Raw genomic sequence first — 24,547 nt, forward strand, 5'->3', positions numbered from 1 at the left:
CCCCCAACCCCTACAGCCCCCCCCTTTACTAACCCTAACCCTCATTCCAGGCCCTGGAACCCATAATCTCCGAACAAATAATGCACCTCCACCACACAAAACACCACCAAACCTACATCACCAACCTGAACGCCGCCCTAGAAGCCCAAGCCACAGCCCTAGCAGCCAACGACGTGCCCTCGCTCCTCAGCATCCAACAGAAACTCACCTTCAACGGCGGCGGGCACATCAACCACTCGCTCTTCTGGCGGAACCTCGCGCCGCACGGCTCGCCCGCGACGGACATCGCCGCCTCCGCGCCGCGACTCAAGGCCGCCCTCGAGCAGCAGTGGGGGTCCGTGGAGCAATTCACGCGGGCCTTCGGGGCGCTACTGCTGAGTCTGCAGGGTAGTGGGTGGGGCTGGTTGGTCTGCGTTGGTGGGCCAGCCGGAAAGTTGGAGTTGGTTAGCACGAAGGATCAGGATCCTGTTGTTGGCGGGAAGGTTCCGGTTCTTGGGGTGGATATGTGGGAGCATGCTTATTATCTTCAGGTATGTTTTTCTGTGCCTTGTGGGTGGGTGGGTGTTGGGGCTGATTGATCGATTTGTGGGAATTGTAGTATTTGAATAATAAGGCTGGGTATGTGGAGCGGATTTGGGAGGTCGTGAATTGGGTGGAGGCTGAGGAGAGGTATACCAAGGGGGTGGATGGGGCTGCGTTGTTGAAGTTGTAGGTTCGTCGCTGCGCTGTTGGATTATGCTGTTGTCGGTTCTGTGGTCGTGTGATGGGGGTTGGTCGTTCGGATTCTGTGCAGATATACGCGCTCGCTTGATCTATAGAACTGATTGGATGTAAGGCATCTAAGCAGCACTCTATATCACTGCCGCTGTCCAGAACAGTCCATTGATGCCTTAAATGACATCTCTTCCGAATCCATAAACGCCATTTCCATGCACAATCAACCCACAGCCCTAAGAGAACACCCCAAAGAAACAAGAAACATCAATCAAACCCAACAACTCCCCTTCCCATCTCCACCCGTTCATCCACCCCCTCCACCGAGATCCTAACCTCGCGCCCTACGATCCCCGTCCCCGACACCCCCAGCTCCAACCGCTCCGGCAACCGCAGCTCAATCTCCTCGCATTCCTGCCGCGTCCGAGCCATGGACTGGGCCTCAGAAAGCGGAATCCGAAACCAATGCAACGGAGGCTCGCCGTTGTGGGCAGTCAAGTCCCCGTATTTCCTGGTTCAGAGTCAATCTCTCTCCTCAAGCTTTACATAGCCATCTTCCCGGTGGAAAGACGATAGGTATGGACAAGTAGAAAAGAAAAGAAGCGGGAAAGGGAAGTAACTCACTCGATCCGTAAATCCACTCCCCGCGCTGCACGAAAGATATCCCGGGTCTTGGGGTCTGTGATTCGGAAGGTGGCTTTTGTGGGGCCTTCGGGGGTGTTATGGCTGAAGGAAAGGGAGTATGATGTGTTGGAGGTGCTGGGTTTGTCGGGGGAGGGGAAGATGATGGCGATGAGGCTGCCTGTGCTGGGGCGGGAGGGGCCGCACATTGTTTCTTTCTTGGGGGGGGGGGGGTGTGTTGATGTCTGGATCTTGGTGTCTGGCTAAGGGGATGGGACCAGGGAAGGGTTGGCTTTATACGGTGCGACAGTGAAGTAGAATGCTGAGTAAATTTGAGTATTTCTGCAACATTCTGAACAAGCGTGAAGGGGGAACTTAAGGGTAGTTAGTAGTCTCCAAGGTGGAAGTGGCCGGACAGTCTGGCTACCAAGGTAGATCCGATGCACGTACTGTAGGGTGTATAGTAGAAGATGCTCAAATGCGCGCAAATTGACGCGGGGGCTGAGTGGGGAAGGTGGGGCGAGTCTATTTTCGACGGCTGGCCCGGCGCTGCACCTATTTTAGATGATCTCGTCTATTCGGTAGTCCCAGGAATCTGTCATGCTCAATAATATGCCCGGGTCATTCGGTTGGAAATGGAAGCAAGCAATGCTGTCGTAGTTTGTCGCGAAGCCTGGTAGTCTTCGAATTCGTCTCATCGTTCGCGTTCAATAATTCGATCCACCACTTCGGTACTAGACAAAGTATAAAGCGGGGCATATCGGCTCGGCTTCTTTCATTGCACAAGACTGCCCAGAACGGTTCGTAAAGATGAGAATGTGCCAGCATGGGTCAGGTTCTGGACAGATCGTCCCCAGCAAAAGAAATATCGAGTTCAATGCCGGCATTGAGAAGTCTAGCTATCGTCAGTAATGCCTCTATGACTCGTATGGAAGATTGGGGGGAAGGTAGAAACCGACAATCTGGACGGCTGTAGACCTTCAGTATAATCAGCTCCAGCAATTCCTCCTCTTCATCCAGAGACTGCCAGAGAGCTCTGTCAACAGAATCTTCGCAACCGGCTTCAATCAGATCGGCACGAAGATCTCGTGCGATATCTCTGGATGCACATTTCCAAAAATGCCATTTCTCGGAGAACGTGTACGCTGCAAAGGAATCATACAAGACTGTATCATAAGAGTCACCAGGAACCCGAAAGTGCCAGTCTTTGACGTCTCCATGCGTGATACCAATCCGATGCAAGGCATCCAGCCGACGAAGTCGGTCCTGCAGCAAGGACCGATACCAATCGCGCACGACATCGCCGATCGTTACTGGCATCTGGCGTCTCGATACGCTGAGTCGATGAAGCTGCATCCTGGCCTAATCTTCAGTATAGTCAGGGAACTGGCAGTTACCGCGTCGTAAGTTGGGATTAAGTGTACGCCGGAGCGGGTCGACCAACAGCTTTGCCGACATATATCCGGCGTCCATTGATCCGGATCCAAAACACCTCTATGTTGAGCGGGTCTATCGGTCTGCTCTTGTCAGCTGGGCGCCCGAGCGGCCAGTTTGCGTCTTCCGCACAGAAAGGTCGGAAGTTGTCTTCGCTGATGAGCTCTTTGCCTTTGGGAACATTGGGACGATTGCCAGAGATGAACAAGTGCGCCCAAGTGCCTTCTTCATCCATGATGAATGTGGGCATATATTCAGAGAAGCTAGCTGCAGATCGAGGCCTGCTGGTCTGTGCTGGTAAAATTCCAGCCAAATTATGTCTACAATTTGAAGCTCAAGGATAACAAGTACTACCAATCTCCTTGATGTTGATGTCACGTGAACCGTGCACTGGTCCGAAGGCCTAGAACATGAGGTCGAATACCTACTTCGCAGCAGGCTGGGGAGAGTCCAATGGAATTTTCTAAACCCAGTGCTAAACGACGTATTCTAGTGGCTTGGAAGGTTGGTCGCAACATTAGAGGCTTTTAATGTGAACTTTGCGTGTTGATCTTTGCTTCCTATAGATCAGATTGTGGTCACTGCAAAGGTACCTGTCACGAGGAATATGAACACCCATCATGGAAGAATAATTCCATTTACGCAATCAGTATGTATGTATGTACTTCAGTGTCTAACTGTATGTCATCTAGACTTCTACACGGAAACGGCATCAATCCAGGCTCTACCCCTCGCACCAAGGTCCGCGATCTATGTACTGTAGACCCGCACAGGGTGAGCCTCGGTGTTCAGAACAAACTTATTCCCAGTCCCCTTCTGCACCTGCCACTCATCCTCTGGCGCGAACGCCAGGTACGAGTATTTCAGGACCTCGGCGAACATGAAACTCTCCTGGTTATCGTAGCGGTTACCGCCATTGGCGGCGTTGACATTGGTCAGGCCGGCAAAGCCCGTATCTGTGCGGCAGTACTTGTTGATGGACTGGAAGGCACTCCAGATCCATTCGCGATACTAAAGAATAGGCTTGTCAGTATGAGCTCGTTCACCGAATGAAATCGCTTGCTTACAATCTCTTGGCCAGTCACGCGCCAGGCGTAGTAGAAGCTCTCAATAACTTCCGGTCGGAGGATATAGGCGCCACTGGTGATGTAGAATCCAGCACTCTCGAACAAAGACTGCTGGCTGGCGGGGACAGAGTTAGGGTCCCAGCTGAATTGCTCTGGACCGATACCAGTTAGCGTTGAGTTGTAGGTGTCGTGGCAGCCATTGACTAGCTCTAGACCGAAATCGATAAGATCGGAGCGGTCCAGTACCGTGCCTCCGAGCAGGAAACTACCTCCATCAAAGCAGGTCAGGTGCTGTGAGCTCAGGCCAAGCTTGCCATTGTTGTACGAGGCCAGAAAAGTCAGATCAGGACGCGTGGACGGGTGCGACGCCAGGTGCTTCATGGTCGACTCGGCCGCCGCCACCCAGCGGTCCTTGTATGTCCCGAATCGGTTGCGATCGTACACGTACATCTTGATCAGATACTCGTAGTACGAATCGTCACCGCCGTTCCAGCTCACGGCCCCATCAGCAAATTGGCCGGTCGCGATGTTGATGTTGCTCCCTACCAACCCGGGGAAGGGCTGGGCAGACTGGGGTTGCGGGTTCAGCAAATACGACTCAGCCTTCTGGCTAAGGTCAGCATAGGTGGAGTCTCCGACTAAGTCGGATAAGCGCGTCCATTCGAGGACGAGGGTGCCGGTGACTGCAAGGCCATTGGTGGTGGCTCCGTCGTTGCCTTTGGAGGTGATGTTGACATTGTTGTACGGAACGCCCGACGGAGTGTCAAAAGCAAACTTGAGTACGTCGCCCAGAGCCTTGGACTGGGTGAGCAAAGTCTCGACTTTGGACGAATTATGCACCAGATCGGCGGCAGGACCCTTCAACAAGTCATAGCCTGACAGCATGCCGCCAAGGTAGCGGATGGTGGTCTCGAACAGGCTGACCGTGTCGCTGGTGCTCGAGTAGTCAATTTTTGCTACATGATCGAGGATTTGATTGACAATGGTCACATTGCGCATAATCACCGCAGTTGAAAGAGCATCCACTGCGGACGCTCCCCATCCGTTGCGGGAATCCCCATAGCCATTGGAGATGGGGTGCAGCTCGTCGTGAGGGAAGGCATATCGGTAGTAGCCATCCCAAGCGTGGGAAAAGGCCTCTTTGACGGCGTCGGCGCGCGATTGGGTATTGGCTTCAGTGCGCAGGACGGGCTGGCCAAATCGGGTTTGCGGAAAGGCCGTACAAGGGCTGACGAGGGTCAACGCCGTCAGCGACAAAGAGAGTGAGGAGAAATGCATGGCCCCGGTGAGAGAGTGACACAAGGGCAGCACAAAGAAAATGATGGACAACGAATGGGCTCTGCACTAGTTGGCAGAAACAAACCCAAAGAGCGACAGCCTGAGGAAAAACAGGCGGAGGGGAGAGAAGACCGGGTATAAATAACGAGCGCACGCACTAGATCCCGCGATCCGGTGCTAATTGTCGGCGATGAGGATGGGGAAAAGAGGGGAGAGGGAAGAGAGTGTGGGTGGAGAATAGGTTAGGGAGTTAAAGGAAGAAGGAGCCTGGACCTGAAGGAGCAGGAGGCATGCATAGGGAGCGAAAGGATACATCATGGCCAGCAGGTGGTCCATTCCTCGCCGATCTGGGGAGCGCGATTGGTGACTGCAGGGGCCTCCACCGTCTATGCTATGCATCGCGCTGCAAGGGTGGATTCCAGTTTGGACCGGATCAGTCTGGATAATTCTTCCTTTTGTTCATCCAGAGTCCAGGCACCAGACCAGACCCTGGAGGTGTGACAGGTCAGAGGTCAAATGGGACCTCATGGCCTCGGATTGAGTGTGCTTCTGGAGACATCACTTGGGCAGGTCAGCCAGCCTGTCGAGCAGGTGATGCGAATGGAAAGCATATGATCGCATTTCCCCTCAATGGGTGGAAATGATCGGCAGGAGCATTCGGGGGAAAGACTGAGTAAGAGCCCTGAGAGTGAGAGAACGGAGCTTAAGCCGACAATCCTTAGCCAGATTGTCACTATAGTCAGGGGGTTCCGTCTTCAACACCCCAATGGAGTAAATGAGGGGGAAGGACGGACAAGGTTATTGAGCCCTGATATTAAGTTGGCCCGGTCAGGCACAGTTCCAAGGCTCTAAGCAAGATTTCTTGGGACAGGGCCATGGCTGCGTTTGTATTTAGGCTAAGAGGCTGTTCTTGTTGAAGAATAGTACAAAGAAAGTGATTTCAACCCTGATGTAATCTAACAAGGCTTGGATGTGAGTGAGTCCCTGGCCTGTTATCCATATAGAGTAGGCGGTCACACAAGCAATGGCTCCTCCCCGGGTTGTCCCAGTCCAGTAGGCGGTCAACCTCGTTGCACCACCCGCGGCTGGCTCCGATTGCGGGGCAGGAAAGAATTATTCGAGAAGCGGCGGCGGGAGGAATATGATTCATACCATCTAGTCATACTATCTTCCTCTTGGTTCTTCTTCTTCTCCCTCTCCACCTTCTCTTTCCTCCTCACTCTCCTTGTCTTCCTCTCTCCCCGGTGCTGGGGCGTCGCCTACCGTCTTCTGCTACTTCCTCTCGCTCTGTATTAATCAATTGAATTGAATTATCGCGCCATGTCGACTCCCCTCCTCGTCTCCTACGACCCCGCCGCCCCCTCCACCGGCGGCTTGTCGCTCAAGCAGATCGCCTACTTTGGTCGCGTTCTCATCAAGGTATCCAGTCTTGCTCAGGCAGAGGAATTCCTTAAGCGCAACTTTCGTCTGCTTGATGTCTACGTCGATGCCACCGCCATTGCCTCCTCCGGTGACCTGGTTGACATTCTCAACGCCGGTGCCGCCAAGATCTTCGTCACACTGAACCAATTGACTGCTCTGTCGGAAGAACAGTCCGTCCCCTCCTCCAGGATTGTCGCCATTGCCTCCGAGGGTCAGATCAATGCCTTCCAATCGTGGGTTGGCAGATCCGCCGAGCGCCAAGAGGCCAGTTTATCGACTGATGCCTCCGCCATCAAGTCTCTGGCGGAGCAGCTGAACATGAACCTCGAGGCTCAGAACCTTTTCCGCACATACTCTGGCGCTGTCACCGAGGAGGCGTTGAAGGACACAATGAGCCAAGGCGGTGTCAGTGTCGTGCCCGCCGACGCTCTGACCTTCGACCATCAACAACCCAACGGCAAGATCGTCGCGGCCTCATTGGTCGCTGCCCGCGCTGTGACCGACCAGAGCAACGGCCTTTACGCAACTACCGTCACCGATGAGAGAGGTATCTGCTTGGGATTGGTCTGGAGTAGCAACGAAAGTATCGCAGAGGCTCTTCGCACCGGTACCGGCGTCTACCAAAGCCGCAAGCGTGGCTTGTGGTACAAGGGTCAGTCTAGCGGCGATGTGCAGGAACTGATCCGAGTCGGGTTCGATTGCGACAGCGACTGCTTGGTCTTCGTTGTTAACCAGATCGGTAGAGGTGAGCCAATTCATACCATTTCTTTCAATGGTTTTCGACTAATCATGAGTTAGGTTTCTGTCACCTTGGAGCCCCCAGCTGTTTCGGACCGTACAACGGCCTCTCCCGTCTGCAGAAGACTTTGCAAGCCCGCAAGGCTGATGCTCCCGCCGGATCCTACACTGCACGTCTTTTTAACGAGCCCAAGCTCACTCAAGCCAAGATCATGGAGGAGGCTGATGAGCTGTGCCGTGCCAACACCAAGGAGGAGATTGCTTTTGAGGCTGCCGATCTACTCTACTTTGCTCTGACTCGCTGTGTTGCCGCTGGTGTCAGCCTCGAGGACGTAGAGCGAAACCTGGACCTCAAGAGCTTGAAGGTCAAGCGCAGAAAGGGTGATGCCAAGGGCCCTTGGGCGGAGAAGGCAGGTTTGACCACCGCCACTCCCGAATCGAAGCCTGCTGCCCCCGAACCGGCTGCTAAGAAGGCGGACGAGCCTCTCCAGATGACTCGTGTGGTTACTGCCTCCACTCCGGTCGACGTGGTGAAGGAATACCTCAAGCGCCCTTCCCAGAAGTCCAACGATGCGATTGTCGCTCTTGTTCGCCCCATCATCCAGGATGTCCGCGAGAACGGCGATGCTGGCGTGCTCAAGTACACCCACAAGTTTGAGAAGGCCACTTCCCTGACCTCTCCGGTCATCCGTGCCCCGTTCGCACCTGAGTTGATGAAGCTGTCTCCCGAGACCCAGGAGGCCATCGACATCAGTATTGCCAACATCCAGAAGTTCCACAGCGCTCAGAAGGGCAACCCCGAAGGCCTCAAGGTTGAGACCATGCCGGGTGTTGTGTGCTCTCGTTTCTCACGCCCCATTGAACGGGTCGGTCTCTACATCCCCGGTGGCACGGCCGTCCTGCCGTCCACGGCCATGATGCTGGGTGTTCCTGCTATGGTGGCTGGCTGTGAGAAGATTGTTCTCGCCTCTCCTCCTCGTGCTGACGGCAGCATCTCTCCCGAGATTGTCTATGTCGCTCACAAGGTCGGTGCGGAGAGCATCGTGCTGGCTGGTGGTGCCCAGGCGGTGGCGGCTATGGCGTACGGTACCGAAAGCGTCAGCAAGGTAGACAAGATCTTGGGTCCTGGCAACCAGTTTGTCACCGCTGCCAAGATGCTGGTCTCCAACGACACCTCCGCCGGTGTCAGCATTGACATGCCGGCCGGTCCTAGCGAGGTGTTGGTGATTGCGGACAAGGATGCCAATCCGGCTTTTGTGGCCTCCGATCTTCTCAGTCAGGCCGAACACGGTGTGGACTCTCAGGTCATCCTCATTGCGATTGATCTGAACGAAGAGCAGCTCCAGGCTATTGAGAAGGAGGTAGATGTTCAGGCCAAGGCTCTCCCTCGCGTGGACATTGTCAAGGGCTCACTCGCCCACTCTGTCACCTTCGTTGTGCGTGACCTGGCCGAGGCTATGGCTCTCAGCAACGAATACGCTCCGGAGCACCTGATCCTGCAGATCCAGAACGCCGAGGCCGCTGTCGCTACTGTGAAGAACGCCGGCAGTGTGTTCGTCGGGCAGTGGTCCCCCGAGAGTGTGGGTGACTACTCCGCAGGCACGAACCACTCACTTCGTAAGTTATCCCTTCTATCATGGAAAAGCAATGGCTAACCCTTCGTAGCTACCTACGGATATGCCAAGCAGTACTCCGGTGTGAACCTCGGGTCCTTCCTCAAGCACATCACCAGCTCGAACCTGACTGCTGAGGGCTTGCTGGGCCTGTCTCGCACGGTTGAGCGGTTGGCTGCGGTTGAAGGTTTGGATGCGCACAAGCGGGCTGTGAGCATCCGCGTTGCGCACATGAAGAAGCAGCAGCAGCAGTAATCTGATGACGAATCCTTGATGTTTTTTCCTTTCTTTAGCAGGTGGTTACGATTTGACGTTGATGCGTATTTAATGCAAGCATAGCCAATCAGAAAAGTATGATTTCCTTGTGACAATCAATGTACAATATGAAGAACATTTGGTATCTCGGACGCCTGGCGATCTAAAAACCCACTCGAAGAAGAGAACAAAAATGGGGCAACTTTTCCGAACCCAACCCATGCAGTGGAAGCAAGCGATGTAAATCATCAATCATGTAGCAGCGATTGAACAGACGCACAGCGATTACCGCTTGCGCTCGCGGATCTTCCACTTGACGCCATTCTTATTCGTGCCTCCGACGACATTGTCCATGCGGCCACGCTGCCAGTCCAGCTCGCGCTCGGCGGCTGTGATCTCCTTGTACTGCTTCTGCAGCGCCTTGATCTTGTTCTCTCTGGCTTCGATCGCGCGCTTCTTCATCTTGCGAGCGCGCCTCGCCTCGACCAGAGCCAGACGCTCCGCCTCGATCTGCTTCCGCGATTTCTTCTGCTGTTGCTTCTTGCGCTGACCGAACGAGTCATCGTCCTCATCATCGTCCTCGTCGTCATCGTCCTCATCTTCCAACCGTAACTCCCTCTCCCTCTTTAATTCCTTCTGTTCATCCCGATCATCCGCAAAAACCACCTTCCTCGACTTCCGCCCCGAACCAGCATCATCCTCATCCTCCTCGTCCTCAGAATCAAAATCAAAATCCATATCATCGTCAAAGCCCCCATCGTTATCCTTTTTCACCTTCTTCTTTTCGTCTTTCTCCCCAAGCGCCTCCTTGATCCCCTCCTGCACCTTCACCTCCTCCTCCAACTTCTCCAACTGCCGGCGAATCCGCTCCCCAACCGTCCGAAGATACCCGGCATCCTGCGTCTTGAGCAACTTGATCGCATCGTGGCCCAACCCGCGTGCCTCGGCCGAATCACGCACGCCCGCGCCATGACGCCCCTGGCGCGCCGAGTGGCTGGACATCATGCCGAAGTTGAATTCATCGGGATTGCGATCGCGGACCTTTTCCTGAAGGCGCTTGAGCTTGGCTTTTTTGGCGTTGTAGTCTTTTGCGCGGAGGGAGTAGTCCTGTCAGTTTAGGAAAAGCGGGGATTAGTATTGATCTCATTGACGAAATAGTATATTATAACAGGGTGGAGAGGTTTTTACCTTGTGCTTTTCAAGGATACCCCATTTTTCGCGGCCTTGGAGTTGGCCTCGCTCGCGGTGGTTGCGCCGTTGCACGGCGTTGCGCATGGTCGACATCTTGAGGGAGTTAACCCGTGGTGGGTTTACTTGAAATTCGAAATGAGGGCTTCAGGATGTGTGAGGTGTAAGAATTGCGGGTAAAAGGAGTTTGTGTGGAAGACTGGAAGTAATGATGGAGACCGGGGGGAGCATAAATTCTTGGCCGGTCAAAAAAGTTCGGCGGCGGGCGGAGTGAGTGACTGAGGCACGGAGGGAGGGATCAATACACTAAACCGTTTTGGTATCAGTCCACCCGGTTTGAACTTTGTCCGCATCGCATCCAAGCTCCGAGCTGCTCTCCGGATGTTCCATGTTGCTTGGATGGTTATAGCTTTCGCGCCTGTTTCACTATATTTTGGTTGATTGAGCATTGACGAGTTTCTTCTGTGTTGAATCAGCAATTCCACCTGAATTCGCCCGACCACCGACCGATTGACCGACTGACACACACCTCCACTTGCAGTTGCACTGACGGGCACACGAACAATCAACCCATTGATCGACCACCCTCCTACTACTACTACTACCTGCAACCTACAGCACAACCTCACCCTCATCCTCACTACCAACCTCATACTTTTTCCTTTCCAAGAGCCCGAAGTCCGAATCACCATGAGCGCCTCAAAATACAACCTCCGCAACCCGCTCCCGCTCTCCGCCTCGCAAGAAGCCGAAGTCAAGCAATTATACTACAAGCGCGTGCGAGGCCACTGCGCCGCCGAGATCAAAGGTACCAGCCCTGTCACCAAGCTCTCCTCATCATTCTACCTCAGACACACAACCCATCTATCCAATTCAATTCCCACCGATAGCGAAGACCATCCCACACCAATTGAACAACCCAAGTTCACCCCCAATCCAAGCCTACCCTCAGCCCCCTCCCCCACACAGATCCCCAAACCAACCCAACCCAAACCATCCAATTGAAACCAGACTAACCTTCAACTAATCTACCGGCCAGCCTTCGCCGAATGCGCCGTAAACCGCACCGTAACGGCGACGTGGGTGTGCAGGGAGCAGCGCCTAGCGATGAACGGGTGCATGGTGGCGCACGCGAAGCCGGAGGAGGAGGACCGGGCGCGGGAGGAGTGGTTCGCGACGCACGAGGAGCGGAAGCGCGAGCACCAGGCCAAGCTGGATGCCGTTGAGGAGCGGCGGGCGCAGGTCATCCAGATGATGCGGGCGGATGAGGAGCGGCGGCGGCAGCGGGCGGAGGAGGAGGAGAAGAAGCGGAGGGGTCAATGATTTCCTTTCCCTGGGCCTTCTTGGGTACGGAGGGGGAGCCGGGGGGGAGTTGTATTGGTTAGGGGTGATGGGGGTCCGGGGGTTGAGCTTGAGCTTGTGGCATGCTCGTTCTGATCGGTTGTCATTGTGCGGATGTGGGCGTTGATACTTTTCCAATGCTTGTTTGTTTGGGTATGTTTGTATGATAAATGGCGTTTATGTCTCCTTTTTTCCTTTCTTGTTTGATGTTGGGTAGCATGTCTTGGATTATTGTATAGTATGTGAGTGAGGGCTGAGGTGTTGAGTTATGAGGAGGTGGTCATGATTATAGATATGGGAATATCGATAGAAACCTGCAGTCTTCTCCCCTATTCAAGATTCCCTGGTAATATGTATACTATTTCCCCCACGCCGATGCGCCTTAAAACGCCCAGCAATCGACCTAAACATCCGTCATATCCTTATCGCCATCCTCGTCGCCCTCGCCCATGGCCGTATCCTCGCCAAACACATCCTCCATCTTCCCATCCTCATCCTCATCATCCTCACCCTCATCTCCATCCTCCCTCTTCGGCACAACCCCATTCTCCCTACCAGCCCCATCGCCCCCGAAATCCGGCTGCACCTCGACCTCTTCCTCCTCCTCACCCTCACTCTCCCACTCCTCGCGCATATTCCACCCATTGCCCGTCAGACAAAACCTCTCAGGCGGCAACCGCATCCCACCGAGCAAAACACTCCCCTGGCTACCGGCCACGACCTTAGAGTTCCCCTGCTGATCAAAGCCACGGCTCGCACCCGGCAGCGCAACACGGTTACGCTCAGCCGCGACATCCATCAGAAACTCCTTCGGCAGACCAGGCTGGAACTGGTAATGCAGACGGGAAGCAATACTGAGCCGCAGCGCCGGCAGACTGACGCTGTTGACCTCGAGCGGGCCGCGGGCCGCCGCGCCGGCGTCCGTCGTCGCGCCCGCGTACCCCTCCGTCGCCAGATGCACGGCGTCCTGCAGCACGCTCGACGTGTACCGGTATGCGAAATCCAGTAGCTGCAGCGGCACCCGCTCCTGGTACGCTGTCACGCCCAGGCTGGCAAGCAGCATGTGGATCAGGCGCACGTCGCGCGGCCGCCGCGATTTGCCCGTGTCTTTTAGTGAGGTCGAGGGGATTTGTGTTGGTTGATTCGGTGGTAAGGGTGTTGAGGTTGTGTTTGCGTTCGGGTTGGGGTTCGTTGGGTTGCTGGTGGTGGTGGTGTTTGTCGTGGTAGTGGTCGTGTTCATGTTGGGCGCGCTCGGGGTGGATTGCGGGTGGTCTGCTGGGGGCGTCATCGGGTGGTTTGTTGTTGATGTTGGGACGGGGTTGGATGGATGCGATGGTGAGGCCATTTTGGAGGGCTTATACTGATGCGAGACGGCGTGAGGTTGATTTATGCGATCGCGCTGCTGTAGGTAGGCGGAGGGAGGAGCTCGCGGAGGTGGTCGTCCACCGCCTTGCGGATTCGGTGTTGATAGGGGTGAGGTAGAAGTGAAGCGGCCTTCAATTGTTACTCGTGAGCATTATCTTTCCGGATCGTATAACAGCTCCGGATCAAGTCTTGTGATCAAGGTGGAGAGATGATGGATGGATGGATGAGGATTGGATTGAATTGAATCTGGAACTGACTGGGCGGGATTCTTCCCGCCGCGCTAGTCCCCGTCCGGTCGTCGGCAAATCACCCCCGGGCCCAGGCTTCACAACACCATCATATACTAGGTAACTATACCCCTCGATTGTAATCTGACGCCATGATGTTGCGGCTACCGGAATGGATTGCTTCTTCAGTCAACTTTTAAGGCTCTCTCTTCTTCTTCTTCTTCTTCTTCTTCTTCTTCTTCTTCTTCTCTCCTTTTCTTTTCTTCTTCTTCTTCTTCTCCTTCTTCTACTCCAACCCTGTTCTTTTCTTCTGCCGGACAATGATGAATACAAATACTATTCGTTCGCTAGATGTATCTCCGTGTCTCAGAATTCAGGTAGAAACACTAGCTAGAAAGTGCAAACATTCTGAGTCCACATATTGTTGTCGTCTACTTGCTCATAATCAGTGTTACATGTGCATATTAATCCTCATATCCAGCTCCTTGTTAGAACTATAAATACTCCATAAACTGTTTCGGTTGACTCTAGGTACAGTCAATATCATGGATGATATACAGATCTCATAATACAGCTTCACCAAGACTACTTACAGCGAATCATTTTGTCAAGTCTATAGCCATCCGCCAATCAGAACGTGATTCAGGAGTCTTTCAAGGTATCTAGTATATGACCTAGCATCATGGATACAGGTAGGGTTCCGCGCTTACGCGCGTCCCAGTGATACTCCATGCAGTGTATTAACATATATAACTATGGCTATGCGTCTTTGCGATGCCGCGATGCTACTCTATAAACAAACACCCCCATGCAAGCTCTATCTATGCCACCGGTTCTTGAAACATCGGCGACAATCGTCTCCAGACGGGGTATCGAGCGCGAGCCACGCTAATCATTGTCCGCCAATGCAACAACCAAGCTTGGTGGCAGCTTCAACGCGGGGGAGATCCCGGAGGGGATCGCCGAGTTCCACTGGCGACCTCCAACTCCTTCTCGTCAGGAAGAACGTCCTGCTCCTCCGCCAGTTCAGAACCGTCCACAGAGTCCTGTGAGATATAACTGGCGCCAAGGTCTTCCTCCTCTTCGTCGACTTCGTCCTCGTCTAGAGCTTCGCTGCCATCCTCGTCGCTGAGCTCGCCGTCGTACTCTTCGTCTTCTTCAATTTCTTCATCCTCTTCGTCCTCCTCCTCCTCTTCTTCTTCTTCGTCGTCCTCGTCTGGCTCCTCGTCTTCAGCTTCGCTGTCTGTACATGAAAATGCTTCAAGATCTGGCGGGGGCTCACGCCAATACGTGAAATCGGTGTATTCCTCGCCACCAGCCTGAACCAGCAAACTGACCGGCGGAAAGAAGTGATCAAGCAGCTCTCCCATTGAGACGTAGCTGCTCTTGTATTTGTTCAAACTGAGAAGGTCGAGGGAGACCTCCGTATTCGAGTTGATCGTGAAAATTCGTGTAGAAGGGATATTCACCGAGCGATAGCTCAACGCGTCGGTCAGACGGTTGCCGAACCCAGCGTAGAACGGGTTCTCCTTGCCGTTGAACAGGTTAAGGATGTCTCGCAAGCACGCCATCTTGAAGACCTCGGGCTTCCTAAGATAAATCTCGCGTCGAAGTGCCGCCATGGTGCGGTCCGGGCTCATAATGACTGGGCCTTTGGGCAATCGGTACCCATCCTGGCATACTCCGTGGAGATAGCCGCGGGTAATGTCAGCCTGGCCGACGGACCGGCTGGTAAGGTACATGATGTTGTACCCATTGTTGACGATGTCCGTGTACAGCTTGGCCACGCCAGCATGTGTCCAGTCTCGTCCAATCATGTTCAGCACATGACCCAATGCATCAGACCTATAGATATTAGTCGGGGTGAAGAGGATAGCACAGATAGAACACATACTTCGTGATGGTCCCATCAATGTCGGAGATCACAATAGGCGTGTTTCCGTTCCACAGAAACATATTGGCCGTGCAGGTGGCTCGGTTCACGCTGAACGACATGTTGTTAGGCCCAGGCTTCAGCTTCAGGGCCTTCAGCTGGTCGCTAGTCAGACGTAACGTCTTCGCATAGTTGCGCGTGGGTTCCAGGGCAAGTGAATCTTGAGTAGGTGACTGTGGTGGTGTAGGGAAGCCGGGCTGGACGTCGGATTGCGTCCGATAGTGACGCGCCGTCACTGCCTTATCATGGATAGATGGATCACTGTCGCTATGGTACCCAGGGTCAGAGATCGCATTTTCGCTCATGGCCGAACCCGGTCGCATAGTATTGAACGTAGCCCGACGATCTGCCGCTTCCTTAGCCTCTTCACTGCTATATATCCACAGATTGCCGTGCTCGTCTGCACCGATCAGGGCCCCGATGTCATAGTTGCCCTCCAATTCTTCGGCGAGAATCTTCCGCGCAATGACCTCCGCCCGCAGCGCGTCTTCCTCGCTACTCTTGTAGCCCGTCATATCCAGCATCAAGTCTCCGGTCTCTGTCACGCGAGAGGGAATGTTCGACCCGGACAGCTTCTTCGACAGCGACACAGCGCGAGACATCACTTCCTCGGGCGACAATGGTGTGGGGCTGCGGGATCGGCCATCCCGGGTGTTCTCTTCGCCCGGGGCATTCGCTGCGTACAATTGATGCGTAGCACCAATGCTATTGGATCGGTTCTTCGTTAACAGCACGCTATCGGTGGCCATTCTGTCAATCTTGACTGGTCCCTCGCTAAATGAGCCATGGCGGGACCGGCCCATACTCGAGTCATCTGGCGATCGGGAAAGAGGTGTGATAGTACCTATGAAGTCATGAGCCTAAGTCCAAACACTAGATCCTACTCACATACCCAGGTCACTGGATGCCCGCATCCCCCTAGACAAGATAGGGATTTCGGCCGATGGTTTCCCATCGACTTGATTTTCGGATGGTGACGGAGATCGATCGAGGTCGAGATACTCCGGTTCTGACAAGGAAGAGGGGAGATTTTCTTCGCTGCGCATTTTAGGACTGCTGGTGGGCGAGACTAAAGGTGACGTCTGGAGCGAGGCGGGGATCTCGGCGGTGGTTTCGAAAACGAAAAAAGCCTCCCCGCCCTCACCCAGCTTCATCGCATAGTCTTGTTTAAAGCCATTCACGGAAAATTCCACCTTGCAGCATCTTAGCTATGAATACCGGACGATAGAGGTGGGCTAGCGGTACCTTCTTCTCGTACGGGCGGAGGAGAGAGAACTTGCCGAAACGAACGTGGAATGGTGAACAAGCCAAGGTTCCTGCGGCGATTTACCATTAGTGAATTATCCTAATGCACTCCGGGAGTAGGCATCCCACCATCCTCCTGCTCGATCACGATTACATCAATTGCCCCGCTTAGGGTGGCTGGGTTGATGGAGTTCCACGTCTTCGAGACGGAACCGCTGATGCTGCGGACGTATTGCATCCTGCAGGCTCAACAGGGAATGTCCCTGGCAAAGGGTCGAGATAATTCGAGAGAAATCGATCGAGGAAGCTCTATTTCAGAATCGCACCACGGGAGGAAATAGGAGAGGGGTTCGGAGTTGGTGGTGGTCAGAGGCCGGGGGTGCAGGGATTGCCGCCTACATACGTACGGCCCATGTGACAATGCCCGATAGACATGCCCCGAGGCGGGAGACAATACGTAGTAAAGTAGTAATGATAACGAGAGATAGTGGTCACTCGCAACGTCCGACTAGAACATCTGACAGAGACTGAAATCAAACGAGGGATACCTGTGTGACCTGGCGGACAGACAAGCAAGCAAAGAATGTGAGAAACTTGAAAGATGAAGCCAAAGGGAGAGAGAATTAGAAAACTGGAGAGAACCGATCAGTTCCGGAGCAGGCACTGCACTTCAATTGTTGGGAGAGGCTCAACAGCCCAACCGGTCGCCGTCATGTGCTTCCCGCTCACTCATCTCAAGTTCCTTCCTCGGCTTGGAACGGCCGCTACTCCCCATTCAGATGCCTAGACCGTCGCTCAGGATCTGCAACTCGCTGACTCAGCTTTCTGAGGCAGCCTAAGGGTATAGTCACGTGAGTACACTCCCCACCGGGTCGGCAGCCTCCGCGGAGCATCGGATTAATTCCCCAAAGGATCTCTCTCTCTCTCTCTCTCTCTCTATCTCTGCTTCAATCCTGCCCGGCATTGCAGGTCCTTTCTCGACCCTCGTTTCCACGGCCCTCCTGCAATCCTAGATTACACGAGGTCGCTATCATCCCTCACTTCCTGTCCCCTTCTCCATGGGTCGTGGACGCTGGGATGTATGAGCCATTGCATCTCTCCTTCGACGCCTACCCCAGCGTGGTTCCTCGAGTCAGGGTACGAGGCGTCATGGCTCTCTTCCTAGCTGTCACTATTCTATGGGCATTAATATGGTGAGAATCTCCCTTCAATACGCCCCAAATGTCGCGTCGGGTGGGCTAATCTTGTCATAAGGCTGCTCTACCGTGCATGGCAGGTCTGTCAGACACCCAATGAAGTTCTGGTGGAAAAGCTGGGGCTCGACATCCCGCCGCCACCAGAAGTTACTTTGGAGGAAATCACTGCGCGTGAGATTCGGATAGCCTGGAAACAGCCAGAGTTCCACAACTCTATCCACAAGCATATTATTCAACTAAACGGTGTCAAAGGTAGTTCTCGCAAAGCTCGCAAAGCGCATCCAAACCGATCTCTGCCATCCCCATTCTCTGGAAACGCTAACATATTGACAGTGGGTGAATCGAAACGAGCGGAGACTGCTGTCGAAATCTTGAATCTAGCCCCCGGAAGCATCTACCATATTTGTGTCCTCTCAGTCAGTGCCGCCAACTTTCAGACACCCAGCGCGATCATCCATGTGCGCACGAAATCTCTACCTCTGTCCCAGTCACAGCAAAATGCGCCGGTCGGAAATCCTACCATCCGGGCTTCGATTCCTCGGTCGACTGCCGGTCTGACCGCTCCCGCGGCACCTGTCATGGCTCGTGAGCATAGCGGAGGACAACTCCAAGCGAAGCGATCAACGGCCGGGCGGAAGTCATCACCAGCGGCGAGCACTACTGACGTCACCCACAGCACTGCAGAGGAATCGCAGAAAAGCACCACCAATGACGATCACGATGAAACTCTAGAGCAGCTTGCCGATCGGTTGAAGTCCCTGCAGCAGGAAAATGAAACCGTGGAGAAACAGACCGCCGAGGAGGAGGAAGAGCACATCGCGCTTCTGAAAGAACTCGAGAAACAGCGTGATGAATTGAAGAAGCGAGTGAAAGAGAAGGACGAAGCGAGCGGCGACCTGAAGAAACATGTCTACAAGTTGGAAAGTGTCAACCGCACCGTGCAAAGTGAAAAGGCGAAGCGGGAAAGGCTCCTGCAGCAGAAAGAGTCCGAGCGAAAGAAGCGGAAGGCCGACATTGTTCGATGGCAGGAGCAAATTGAGAGCATGGCTCGCGAAGCTACCGAGTCGAAGGAGGAGAAGGCCCGAGTGGAAGAAGAAGGGAAACAGCGCGCGGACGAGATTCGGGAGAAGATCAGCAAGGAGCAATCGGAGATGAAAGTCATCGATGACGAGATCCAGGACAAGGGCGGGCGTGTCAAGAAACTCGAGGATGAGAGGAAGTCTCATGAGGAAGCCGACAGTGAAGATGGGAAGGAATTGGACCGGATCGATAACGAGCGAGCACGCCAATGGGACGTCAAATTGAGCAATCTCCATGCTCGCTATGCCACCCTAGTCAGCCTTCATGCCCAGGTGAGTATGCCAAAGGCGCCATTCTGCTACCACGCACACTGACCGTTCGCTCTAGGCCCAGCAACAATATCAAGAAGCACAGGAACGCTTGAAATGGCTTACCACCCAGCGGAGCGGCAGCACAGGGCCCTTCACTCTCCCAGCTCTCGATGCGGATGTCTCGAATACTGCAACCATCCGTCCACGCCGGCATCGCAGCTCGCTTACTAGCAATGTCTCTTCGCCTATGAATTATACGTCCTTGGAACCGACATTCTCCAGCAGCCTCAGCTACAACCCTCCCGTCACCAGCTCCCCTACCTTTGGACCAGCTTCTGCTTTCTTCAATATTACAAACGGGATGACTCTGCCGAGTCTGACAAGTCAATCTGACTCGCTCCATGGCTATTCAGCAGATCAGATCTCTCTCGGTGCCCCTCAGATGAGTCCCCGTGCAGACGCCCTACTCCCTTCGGATCTCCTTGGGGATGAGGAGTCGCCTGAACTTCCTCGCCCAGTCATTCGATCCCGGTTTCCCAACCTTGAGCAGCCTGGCACCCAACTCGACTTTCCTCATGGCCCACCGTCACCAGATTCACCCAACAACAGTCGTCCAGCAAGCCTCTTCCCCAGCCCGCATGAAAGCCAACCTCATTCTCGAGAGGCAGACCCGCAATCCGCCAATCTGGGAGAAGTGGGTGAAGCGCCCAAGAGTGCTTCGCGGCGACTTTCTGGTCTCTTTAGCTTTCATCGTCCTCGCGGTAAAACTCTTGCCGATGAACCGCCTTTGCTGGGCAGCTTGAAACCGGGACAGAGTCAGTCATTCCCCCGTAATTTGGACGAGATGGACCCCATCGGTGCTAGACGTCGTCGGCTGAGCTATACAGGCAACTGGGCGAATCCGATGTCATTGTTCCCTCGAAGCAACACAGCCGGTGCCACGACGGATAGCTCTTCTGATCACCACCCATCGCGCCGCACGGCATTCTCGAGTATCTTTTCTCCCAGTAGGTTTGGCTTTGGCAGTGGTAACAGCTTGCTCAAGTCCGGCGAGAGTGCGGATCTCAGCACGGGGTACAACCAGTTCAGCCCCCGGCATGATCCCATTGATCCTGCTACGATTCTTGGGAAAGTGCGGCGAGAATCATTGTCTCCGAGGCCGTCTTCAACCTTCTCCTTCGACAATCAACTTCCCCATCCCTCGACGGACAACAGGCACTTTGGCTGGCCCTCAGCCGAGAAGCCAGGCCACCGAAGTCCCTTGGGGTTTGATTGGGCATCCCCCTCGACTTGGTCTAGGGTCCAATCTCGTCGACCATCCATTCAGTACGGATCTTCTGGTCATTTGCCTCTGAGCCTGACCGGCGAGCCCGATTTTCCTCAAGACTCAGCGTTTGAGAGACAAGGACGTCCGTTGCAGGCTCCAATTGGTACCAGGCCATCATCTTCACACCGACCTGTGACTCCTAAGTTGAACCCTGCAGCGCCTTCATTCAAGGCTATCTTCTCAGGGAAGAAGTCGGATAAGGGCAAGGAAAAAGAGAAGGGCAAAGATCGCGAGTTGGAGGCCCCCTTTGATTTTCCCATGGATGAGGGTTCTCCCTCGGAGTCGCGCGCTTCGCGGGACTCGCGTTCGCTGTCTGTCCTCACCGGTGATTCTTATGAGTCACTGGAGCGCGTGCTTTCCACTGGTTCTTTGGATAATGCCAGCTCAAAGGAGTCGTTCATCCGCAAGATCACCCGCAAAGGGAGCTCGAGTAAATTCAGTTCGTGGAAGGATCGGTCTGGTCTTTTCTCCAAGCGGGGTGATACTGCGCAGGGAGACATTGACGAGGACGCTCACGGGGAGGCGTTGCTTGCCAAGAGTATTGATAGTACCGTGTCGAGCGCACCGTCTGCAGATAGATCGACCCGCAGTAGTCTCGGGTTCTTCAGTCGCATGTCCAGGAAGTCTGCTGCGAGCGAGACGAGCGAGCGCCCCAGTGAACAGGCCAGCGAGGCAGATGAAGATTCAGAGGGGGAGGAGGCTGTTCATCCTTGATACATACTGCCGTGTTGCAGCAGTCATTCTCTCATATTTCTTATCCATAGATACTCTAGTCAGTCAGTCACTTGTCATTCACTTTCTTCGACACTCCCCGGCGCAGTAAGCTGTGGGATTTGGTCACCGGTTTTCGGTCTTTCTATCATTCAGTCTTTTCAGTCTCATACCAGGCGTATATGAATTGCACATAATAATTGTCCTTATGCACCTAATCATTTATTCATTCATTTCACAGAATTAAGGCTGCGAGAATTCAAGTAGATCAGCCGCACTACATGCGCAAATCTTTCACGCTCTCAAAGTATATTCCCATTATCTGTGGCTCAGTTGGGCTGCCGATGAGCGGATAAAATTGAGGAACGGCAAACCCCCACCCGAATCTTCATCCCACTCACTGTCCATGTGCATTCATCTCTCACCCGCCGCAGCTGCATGATTGACTTGCCAGGGCGGCTTGCATAGAATATATTTTACAGGACCCTTGCAGGCAGGACTGACATTTACATAACGTCAGAATGGCAAACTCCAAGTACCCTCTCCCGTGTCCCTAGCGTCGCGTTTCCCTTGCTAACGCCTGTCACAGATACGAGTATGTCAAGTCATTCGAGCAACCCGATGTGTTGCTCCCCAACACATGGATTGTCATTCGCATCGACGGGCGAGGATTTCACAAGTCTGTCTACCCAGTTACATCGCAGCTTTACTTTCTAAGGAGTCGCACGACCTAGATCTCTAATATCTTTCTAGACTCTCCGATCGCTACGGCTTCGTCAAGCCCAACGACCGCCGGGCTCTAGATCTGATGAACGCCGCCGCAGTAGAGGTCATGAAGGAGCTCCCCGATCTCTGCCTCGCCTACGGTATCAGCGATGAGTACAGGTGTGTCGCAGCTTTCTCCGCCGGTGTATGTGGATTTGGGACTTATATCTTCTAGTTTTGCATTCCACCCCAGCTGCCAGCTTTTTGAACGGCGAAGCGCGTAAGTTGCCTTATTACATTAACCTTCGGCGAATAACATCAAGGCTCATGATTGTGCTAGCAAGCTGGTCACGACCATCGTGTCTACGTTTACGGCGTATTATATCTATCTGTGGGCGACGTATTTCCCAGACACGCCGCTGCAGCCTGGGGGTCTACCCTCTTTCGATGGGAGAGCGGTCATGTATCCCAACTCGAGGATCTTCCGGGATTATATGAGTTGGAGACAGGTGGATTGTGAGTGCGGCTCTTCCTCCTGACTTTGTCTGGTCGAGTTCTGATGAGCGAGGCAGGTCATATTAACAACCTGTACAATACGACGTTCTGGACTATGGTTCAGCAGGGCGGTATGAGCAACACAGATGCGGAGCAGGAGCTGAAGGTGGGTTTGTCGATGGGCAGCAGCTTCTGACGATGGTGATACTGACTCGGTGGCGCGGCAGGGCACCGTATCATCTGATAAGAACGAGATTCTGTTCCAGCGGTTTGGCATTAACTACAACAATGAGGAAGAGATTTACAAGAAGGGCAGTGTGCTTTATCGCCAGGTATGGTTTGTCTTTGCTTGTCTGTCTGAGCTCTCATCTAACGAGCAGTGCAGTATCAACTGGAAGACGCAAAGCCCAGGTCAGAGTTCAGCAAAGCGGAGGACGAGGAGGACGTTCCCGGCGCGCCGGCCTCGCGATCACAGCAGGACAAGATCCGCAAACTACGCCGCAAGGCACAGGTGGTCGTCGACCATGTCGATATCATCAAGGATGAGTTCTGGGAACGTCGGCCATGGATCCTGTCCGGCAAGCCGGGGAAGCTGCCTGCGGAAGCGAAATAGTTATGAAGATCACGTATAGAATCAAGAAACAATCATTCATGTATACGAATCCAAGAACCAAGCAACAAGCCATGGGTATCTATCTGCACGTCTAATCTATAAAGATCCGAATTCATTCAAAGGTCGTCTTCGACTTTTTGGACTTTTTCGCGCCGTCCTCCGTTGATGTCTCGCGTGATTTCCTCTTCTTAGAGTCTTTCGATGTGGTCTTGTCCTTCTTCTCCTTCCGCTTCTTCTCCGTCCGATCTTTACTGGGCTTCGACTCCGTCTGCTTCAGCTCCTGCTCCTGCTCGCCCTCCGTCATGGGCGGCGTAGGATAATCGCATTCATACTGAGGACGCGGCGCATCCTCCTCCTCCTTCCTGGACACCAACTTCGCAGCAGCCTTCTTCTCGCGCTTGATCTTCCGGGCGGCCCTGCGCGCCTCTCGTTCAGCCTTGCGCTTCAGCTTCTCCTCGCGCTTCAGACGTCTCGCTTCCTTGCGCAATTTGCGCTCCTCCTTCCTAGCCTTCCTCTCCTCTTTAGTCTCCTCCTCTTTCCTCTTCTTCTTCCCATCCTTCACCCCCTCAACCCCAACCTTAGATTTCTCCCCAAAAGAACCCGGAACGACCTCCCCCCTAACAAAAAACCGATAAAGCTCACTAGTCAAGGCATTCGGCGTCCGCGACGATCCCCCCGCCGCCTGGTTATTATTCTCCGCGCCCACGCCCTTCAGCGCATCCTCGAACCCGCGCAACCACCACTGATTCGTCGGGTCCTTGGTCGTTTTGTTGCCAACGCCCGCGTTGCCCTTCCGGCGTGCCACGAGGATCGGGCGCGTGAGTCCTAGGCCTGAGGTGGCGCCGGGTCGGGCGTTGGGGTTTAGGGGATTTCCTGGGCCGGACCAGCCGTGGCGGAGGAGGTAGGCTTGGGCGTCCATGTTCTTTTTTTGGATTTGGGTTGGGTTTTGGGGGGAGGGTGGAGGTGGGTTAAGGTGTGGTTCGTGGTTGTGGGTGGTGTTGGGTTAGACGGACATTTCTTGCTGGGGGTATTTGGTTTGGTCGTGGGATTAGGTGGGTTCGGTGGGTTTATTCTTGTCGTTAGGGTGATATCGATGATTATTATTCCCGGTTGGATATGTGTATGAATGTAGGTAGGAGGTAAGGTAGAGTAGAGATGGAAACCGAACCCGAGGGGGAGTGAGTGCAGGGAGGAGGACGACGAGAAAAATTATTTTGACTTCCGCGGATAAGCCTGCCCAGGGACTGCCTGCTAGATAAGTGGTGGTAGGTGCTTCCAAGGATGGGGACTATATGTACCGAAACTATTTATCCTAAATCAACAATCAGTCGCGTGGTCTAATGGTTATGATTTCTCGTTCACATCGGACTGACGCACTTCCAAGTGCTAGGTCAAGTGCCGAGAAGGCTCCCGGTTCGATCCCGGGCGCGACTATTCTCTTTTTTTCGGGCTCTGTTTTTGGGGGTTTTATTCTGTGTGTTTCTTTTTTTTTCTTTTTTTTTCCAATGTATATATTCTATTTATTGGATGTGCGAATTGGTCTACTTGTTGGTGTCTCACTGTTTGGGCTTGGACTTGTGTATGCGTGAGTGATATCGTGGGTTCTTTGGTTTTGTGATGACATATATATACTTGTTGCCGCTGGCGGAGTCTGTGATACTCCGTGGTGGGTAATGGGAGCATTCTGCTTGCCATCCACTGCCCACGTACTCGTATGTTCTGCCATTG

The 24,547-nt window shown here is 53.9% G+C and overlaps 12 protein-coding genes and 1 non-coding gene across 13 annotated transcripts; 6 read left to right on the plus strand and 7 right to left on the minus strand.

Moving 5' to 3' along the window:
• Positions 1–41: 41 nt before the first annotated feature.
• BO97DRAFT_334840 (superoxide dismutase) lies at positions 42–712 on the plus strand (the record flags this gene model as incomplete). Its single annotated transcript, XM_025691415.1, has 2 exons — positions 42–530; positions 599–712. Coding segments are annotated over 2 exons (603 nt in total), but the record flags the coding sequence as incomplete, so codon positions are not given.
• Positions 713–789: 77 nt separating this feature from the next.
• BO97DRAFT_72067 (uncharacterized protein) lies at positions 790–1,770 on the minus strand. Its single transcript, XM_025701014.1, has 2 exons — positions 1,339–1,770; positions 790–1,225 (listed from the first exon to the last, which is right to left on the minus strand). The coding sequence occupies exons 1-2, from the start codon at positions 1,542–1,544 to the stop codon at positions 982–984; spliced, it is 450 nt and encodes a 149-aa protein (XP_025555802.1). The 5' UTR covers positions 1,545–1,770; the 3' UTR covers positions 790–981.
• A 396-nt stretch (positions 1,771–2,166) lies between these two features.
• On the minus strand, positions 2,167–3,004 carry BO97DRAFT_420046 (uncharacterized protein; the record flags this gene model as incomplete). The annotated part of the gene is made up of 3 exons (XM_025696619.1): positions 2,167–2,230; positions 2,291–2,692; positions 2,760–3,004. 3 exons carry the CDS (start codon positions 3,002–3,004, stop codon positions 2,167–2,169), a joined length of 711 nt encoding a protein of 236 aa, XP_025555803.1.
• Positions 3,005–3,519: 515 nt separating this feature from the next.
• BO97DRAFT_335635 (glycoside hydrolase family 47 protein) lies at positions 3,520–5,114 on the minus strand (the record flags this gene model as incomplete). The annotated part of the gene is made up of 2 exons (XM_025691434.1): positions 3,520–3,780; positions 3,837–5,114. The coding sequence occupies 2 exons, from the start codon at positions 5,112–5,114 to the stop codon at positions 3,520–3,522; spliced, it is 1,539 nt and encodes a 512-aa protein (XP_025555804.1).
• Positions 5,115–6,329: 1,215 nt separating this feature from the next.
• BO97DRAFT_474702 (histidine biosynthesis protein HIS4) lies at positions 6,330–9,290 on the plus strand. Its single transcript, XM_025700341.1, has 3 exons — positions 6,330–7,281; positions 7,335–8,891; positions 8,940–9,290. The coding sequence occupies exons 1-3, from the start codon at positions 6,435–6,437 to the stop codon at positions 9,140–9,142; spliced, it is 2,607 nt and encodes an 868-aa protein (XP_025555805.1). The 5' UTR covers positions 6,330–6,434; the 3' UTR covers positions 9,143–9,290.
• On the minus strand, positions 9,261–10,545 carry BO97DRAFT_439632 (rRNA-processing protein UTP11). The gene is made up of 2 exons (XM_025697997.1): positions 10,331–10,545; positions 9,261–10,249 (listed from the first exon to the last, which is right to left on the minus strand). The coding sequence occupies exons 1-2, from the start codon at positions 10,424–10,426 to the stop codon at positions 9,428–9,430; spliced, it is 918 nt and encodes a 305-aa protein (XP_025555806.1). The 5' UTR covers positions 10,427–10,545; the 3' UTR covers positions 9,261–9,427.
• Positions 10,546–10,719: 174 nt separating this feature from the next.
• On the plus strand, positions 10,720–11,670 carry BO97DRAFT_381546 (uncharacterized protein). Its single transcript, XM_025693252.1, has 2 exons — positions 10,720–11,138; positions 11,370–11,670. Exons 1-2 carry the CDS (start codon positions 11,021–11,023, stop codon positions 11,651–11,653), a joined length of 402 nt encoding a protein of 133 aa, XP_025555807.1. The 5' UTR covers positions 10,720–11,020; the 3' UTR covers positions 11,654–11,670.
• A 315-nt stretch (positions 11,671–11,985) lies between these two features.
• BO97DRAFT_402314 (putative transcription initiation factor TFIID, 31kD subunit) lies at positions 11,986–13,247 on the minus strand. The gene has a single exon (XM_025694473.1). It carries the CDS (start codon positions 13,014–13,016, stop codon positions 12,075–12,077), a length of 942 nt encoding a protein of 313 aa, XP_025555808.1. The 5' UTR covers positions 13,017–13,247; the 3' UTR covers positions 11,986–12,074.
• A 732-nt stretch (positions 13,248–13,979) lies between these two features.
• On the minus strand, positions 13,980–17,069 carry BO97DRAFT_474706 (putative lipin Smp2). Its single transcript, XM_025700342.1, has 5 exons — positions 16,571–17,069; positions 16,442–16,512; positions 16,089–16,389; positions 15,158–16,040; positions 13,980–15,108 (listed from the first exon to the last, which is right to left on the minus strand). Exons 1-5 carry the CDS (start codon positions 16,677–16,679, stop codon positions 14,196–14,198), a joined length of 2,277 nt encoding a protein of 758 aa, XP_025555809.1. The 5' UTR covers positions 16,680–17,069; the 3' UTR covers positions 13,980–14,195.
• A 521-nt stretch (positions 17,070–17,590) lies between these two features.
• Positions 17,591–21,009, plus strand: BO97DRAFT_334784 (Fibronectin type III domain protein; the record flags this gene model as incomplete). Its single annotated transcript, XM_025691412.1, has 4 exons — positions 17,591–17,634; positions 17,696–17,889; positions 17,971–18,989; positions 19,045–21,009. 4 exons carry the CDS (start codon positions 17,591–17,593, stop codon positions 21,007–21,009), a joined length of 3,222 nt encoding a protein of 1,073 aa, XP_025555810.1.
• A 412-nt stretch (positions 21,010–21,421) lies between these two features.
• On the plus strand, positions 21,422–22,834 carry BO97DRAFT_381556 (tRNA guanylyltransferase). The gene is made up of 8 exons (XM_025693253.1): positions 21,422–21,541; positions 21,596–21,685; positions 21,760–21,891; positions 21,947–21,991; positions 22,052–22,227; positions 22,284–22,372; positions 22,434–22,538; positions 22,592–22,834. The coding sequence occupies exons 1-8, from the start codon at positions 21,528–21,530 to the stop codon at positions 22,817–22,819; spliced, it is 879 nt and encodes a 292-aa protein (XP_025555811.1). The 5' UTR covers positions 21,422–21,527; the 3' UTR covers positions 22,820–22,834.
• A 43-nt stretch (positions 22,835–22,877) lies between these two features.
• BO97DRAFT_439638 (uncharacterized protein) lies at positions 22,878–24,003 on the minus strand. The gene has a single exon (XM_025697998.1). The coding sequence runs from the start codon at positions 23,736–23,738 to the stop codon at positions 22,932–22,934; it is 807 nt and encodes a 268-aa protein (XP_025555812.1). The 5' UTR covers positions 23,739–24,003; the 3' UTR covers positions 22,878–22,931.
• Positions 24,004–24,145: 142 nt separating this feature from the next.
• BO97DRAFT_t21 lies at positions 24,146–24,253 on the plus strand. Its single transcript has one exon. It is a non-coding gene; the product is annotated as a tRNA-Val (tRNA).
• Positions 24,254–24,547: the final 294 nt, after the last annotated feature.

This window comes from Aspergillus homomorphus (assembly GCF_003184865.1).
Source record: "Aspergillus homomorphus CBS 101889 unplaced genomic scaffold BO97scaffold_2, whole genome shotgun sequence".
NCBI classification, from domain to species: Eukaryota; Fungi; Ascomycota; class Eurotiomycetes; order Eurotiales; family Aspergillaceae; genus Aspergillus; species Aspergillus homomorphus.

What these genes read in the sequence shown, in the direction of transcription:
- BO97DRAFT_381546 (XM_025693252.1), top strand. Translation starts at nt 11,021, where the DNA reads ATGAGCGCCTCAAAATACAACCTCCGCAACCCGCTCCCGCTCTCCGCC. An exon ending in CTGCGCCGCCGAGATCAAAG is followed by an intron (nt 11,139 to 11,369) that starts GTACCAGCCCTG and finishes TCTACCGGCCAG; the next exon opens with CCTTCGCCGAATGCGCCGTA.
- BO97DRAFT_381556 (XM_025693253.1), top strand. An exon ending in GGTATCAGCGATGAGTACAG is followed by an intron (nt 21,892 to 21,946) that starts GTGTGTCGCAGC and finishes TATATCTTCTAG; the next exon opens with TTTTGCATTCCACCCCAGCT. An exon ending in GCAGTGTGCTTTATCGCCAG is followed by an intron (nt 22,539 to 22,591) that starts GTATGGTTTGTC and finishes CGAGCAGTGCAG; the next exon opens with TATCAACTGGAAGACGCAAA.
- BO97DRAFT_474706 (XM_025700342.1), bottom strand. Translation starts at nt 16,679, where the DNA reads ATGCAATACGTCCGCAGCATCAGCGGTTCCGTCTCGAAGACGTGGAAC. An exon ending in GCGGGCATCCAGTGACCTGG is followed by an intron (nt 16,041 to 16,088) that starts GTATGTGAGTAG and finishes ATGACTTCATAG; the next exon opens with GTACTATCACACCTCTTTCC. An exon ending in ATTGATGGGACCATCACGAA is followed by an intron (nt 15,109 to 15,157) that starts GTATGTGTTCTA and finishes TAATATCTATAG; the next exon opens with GTCTGATGCATTGGGTCATG.
- BO97DRAFT_439638 (XM_025697998.1), bottom strand. Translation starts at nt 23,738, where the DNA reads ATGGACGCCCAAGCCTACCTCCTCCGCCACGGCTGGTCCGGCCCAGGA.
- BO97DRAFT_439632 (XM_025697997.1), bottom strand. Translation starts at nt 10,426, where the DNA reads ATGTCGACCATGCGCAACGCCGTGCAACGGCGCAACCACCGCGAGCGA. An exon ending in GTATCCTTGAAAAGCACAAG is followed by an intron (nt 10,250 to 10,330) that starts GTAAAAACCTCT and finishes CTAAACTGACAG; the next exon opens with GACTACTCCCTCCGCGCAAA.
- BO97DRAFT_402314 (XM_025694473.1), bottom strand. Translation starts at nt 13,016, where the DNA reads ATGGCCTCACCATCGCATCCATCCAACCCCGTCCCAACATCAACAACA.
- BO97DRAFT_474702 (XM_025700341.1), top strand. Translation starts at nt 6,435, where the DNA reads ATGTCGACTCCCCTCCTCGTCTCCTACGACCCCGCCGCCCCCTCCACC. An exon ending in TGTTAACCAGATCGGTAGAG is followed by an intron (nt 7,282 to 7,334) that starts GTGAGCCAATTC and finishes ATCATGAGTTAG; the next exon opens with GTTTCTGTCACCTTGGAGCC. An exon ending in AGGCACGAACCACTCACTTC is followed by an intron (nt 8,892 to 8,939) that starts GTAAGTTATCCC and finishes AACCCTTCGTAG; the next exon opens with CTACCTACGGATATGCCAAG.
- BO97DRAFT_72067 (XM_025701014.1), bottom strand. Translation starts at nt 1,544, where the DNA reads ATGTGCGGCCCCTCCCGCCCCAGCACAGGCAGCCTCATCGCCATCATC. An exon ending in GGAGTGGATTTACGGATCGA is followed by an intron (nt 1,226 to 1,338) that starts GTGAGTTACTTC and finishes ACTCTGAACCAG; the next exon opens with GAAATACGGGGACTTGACTG.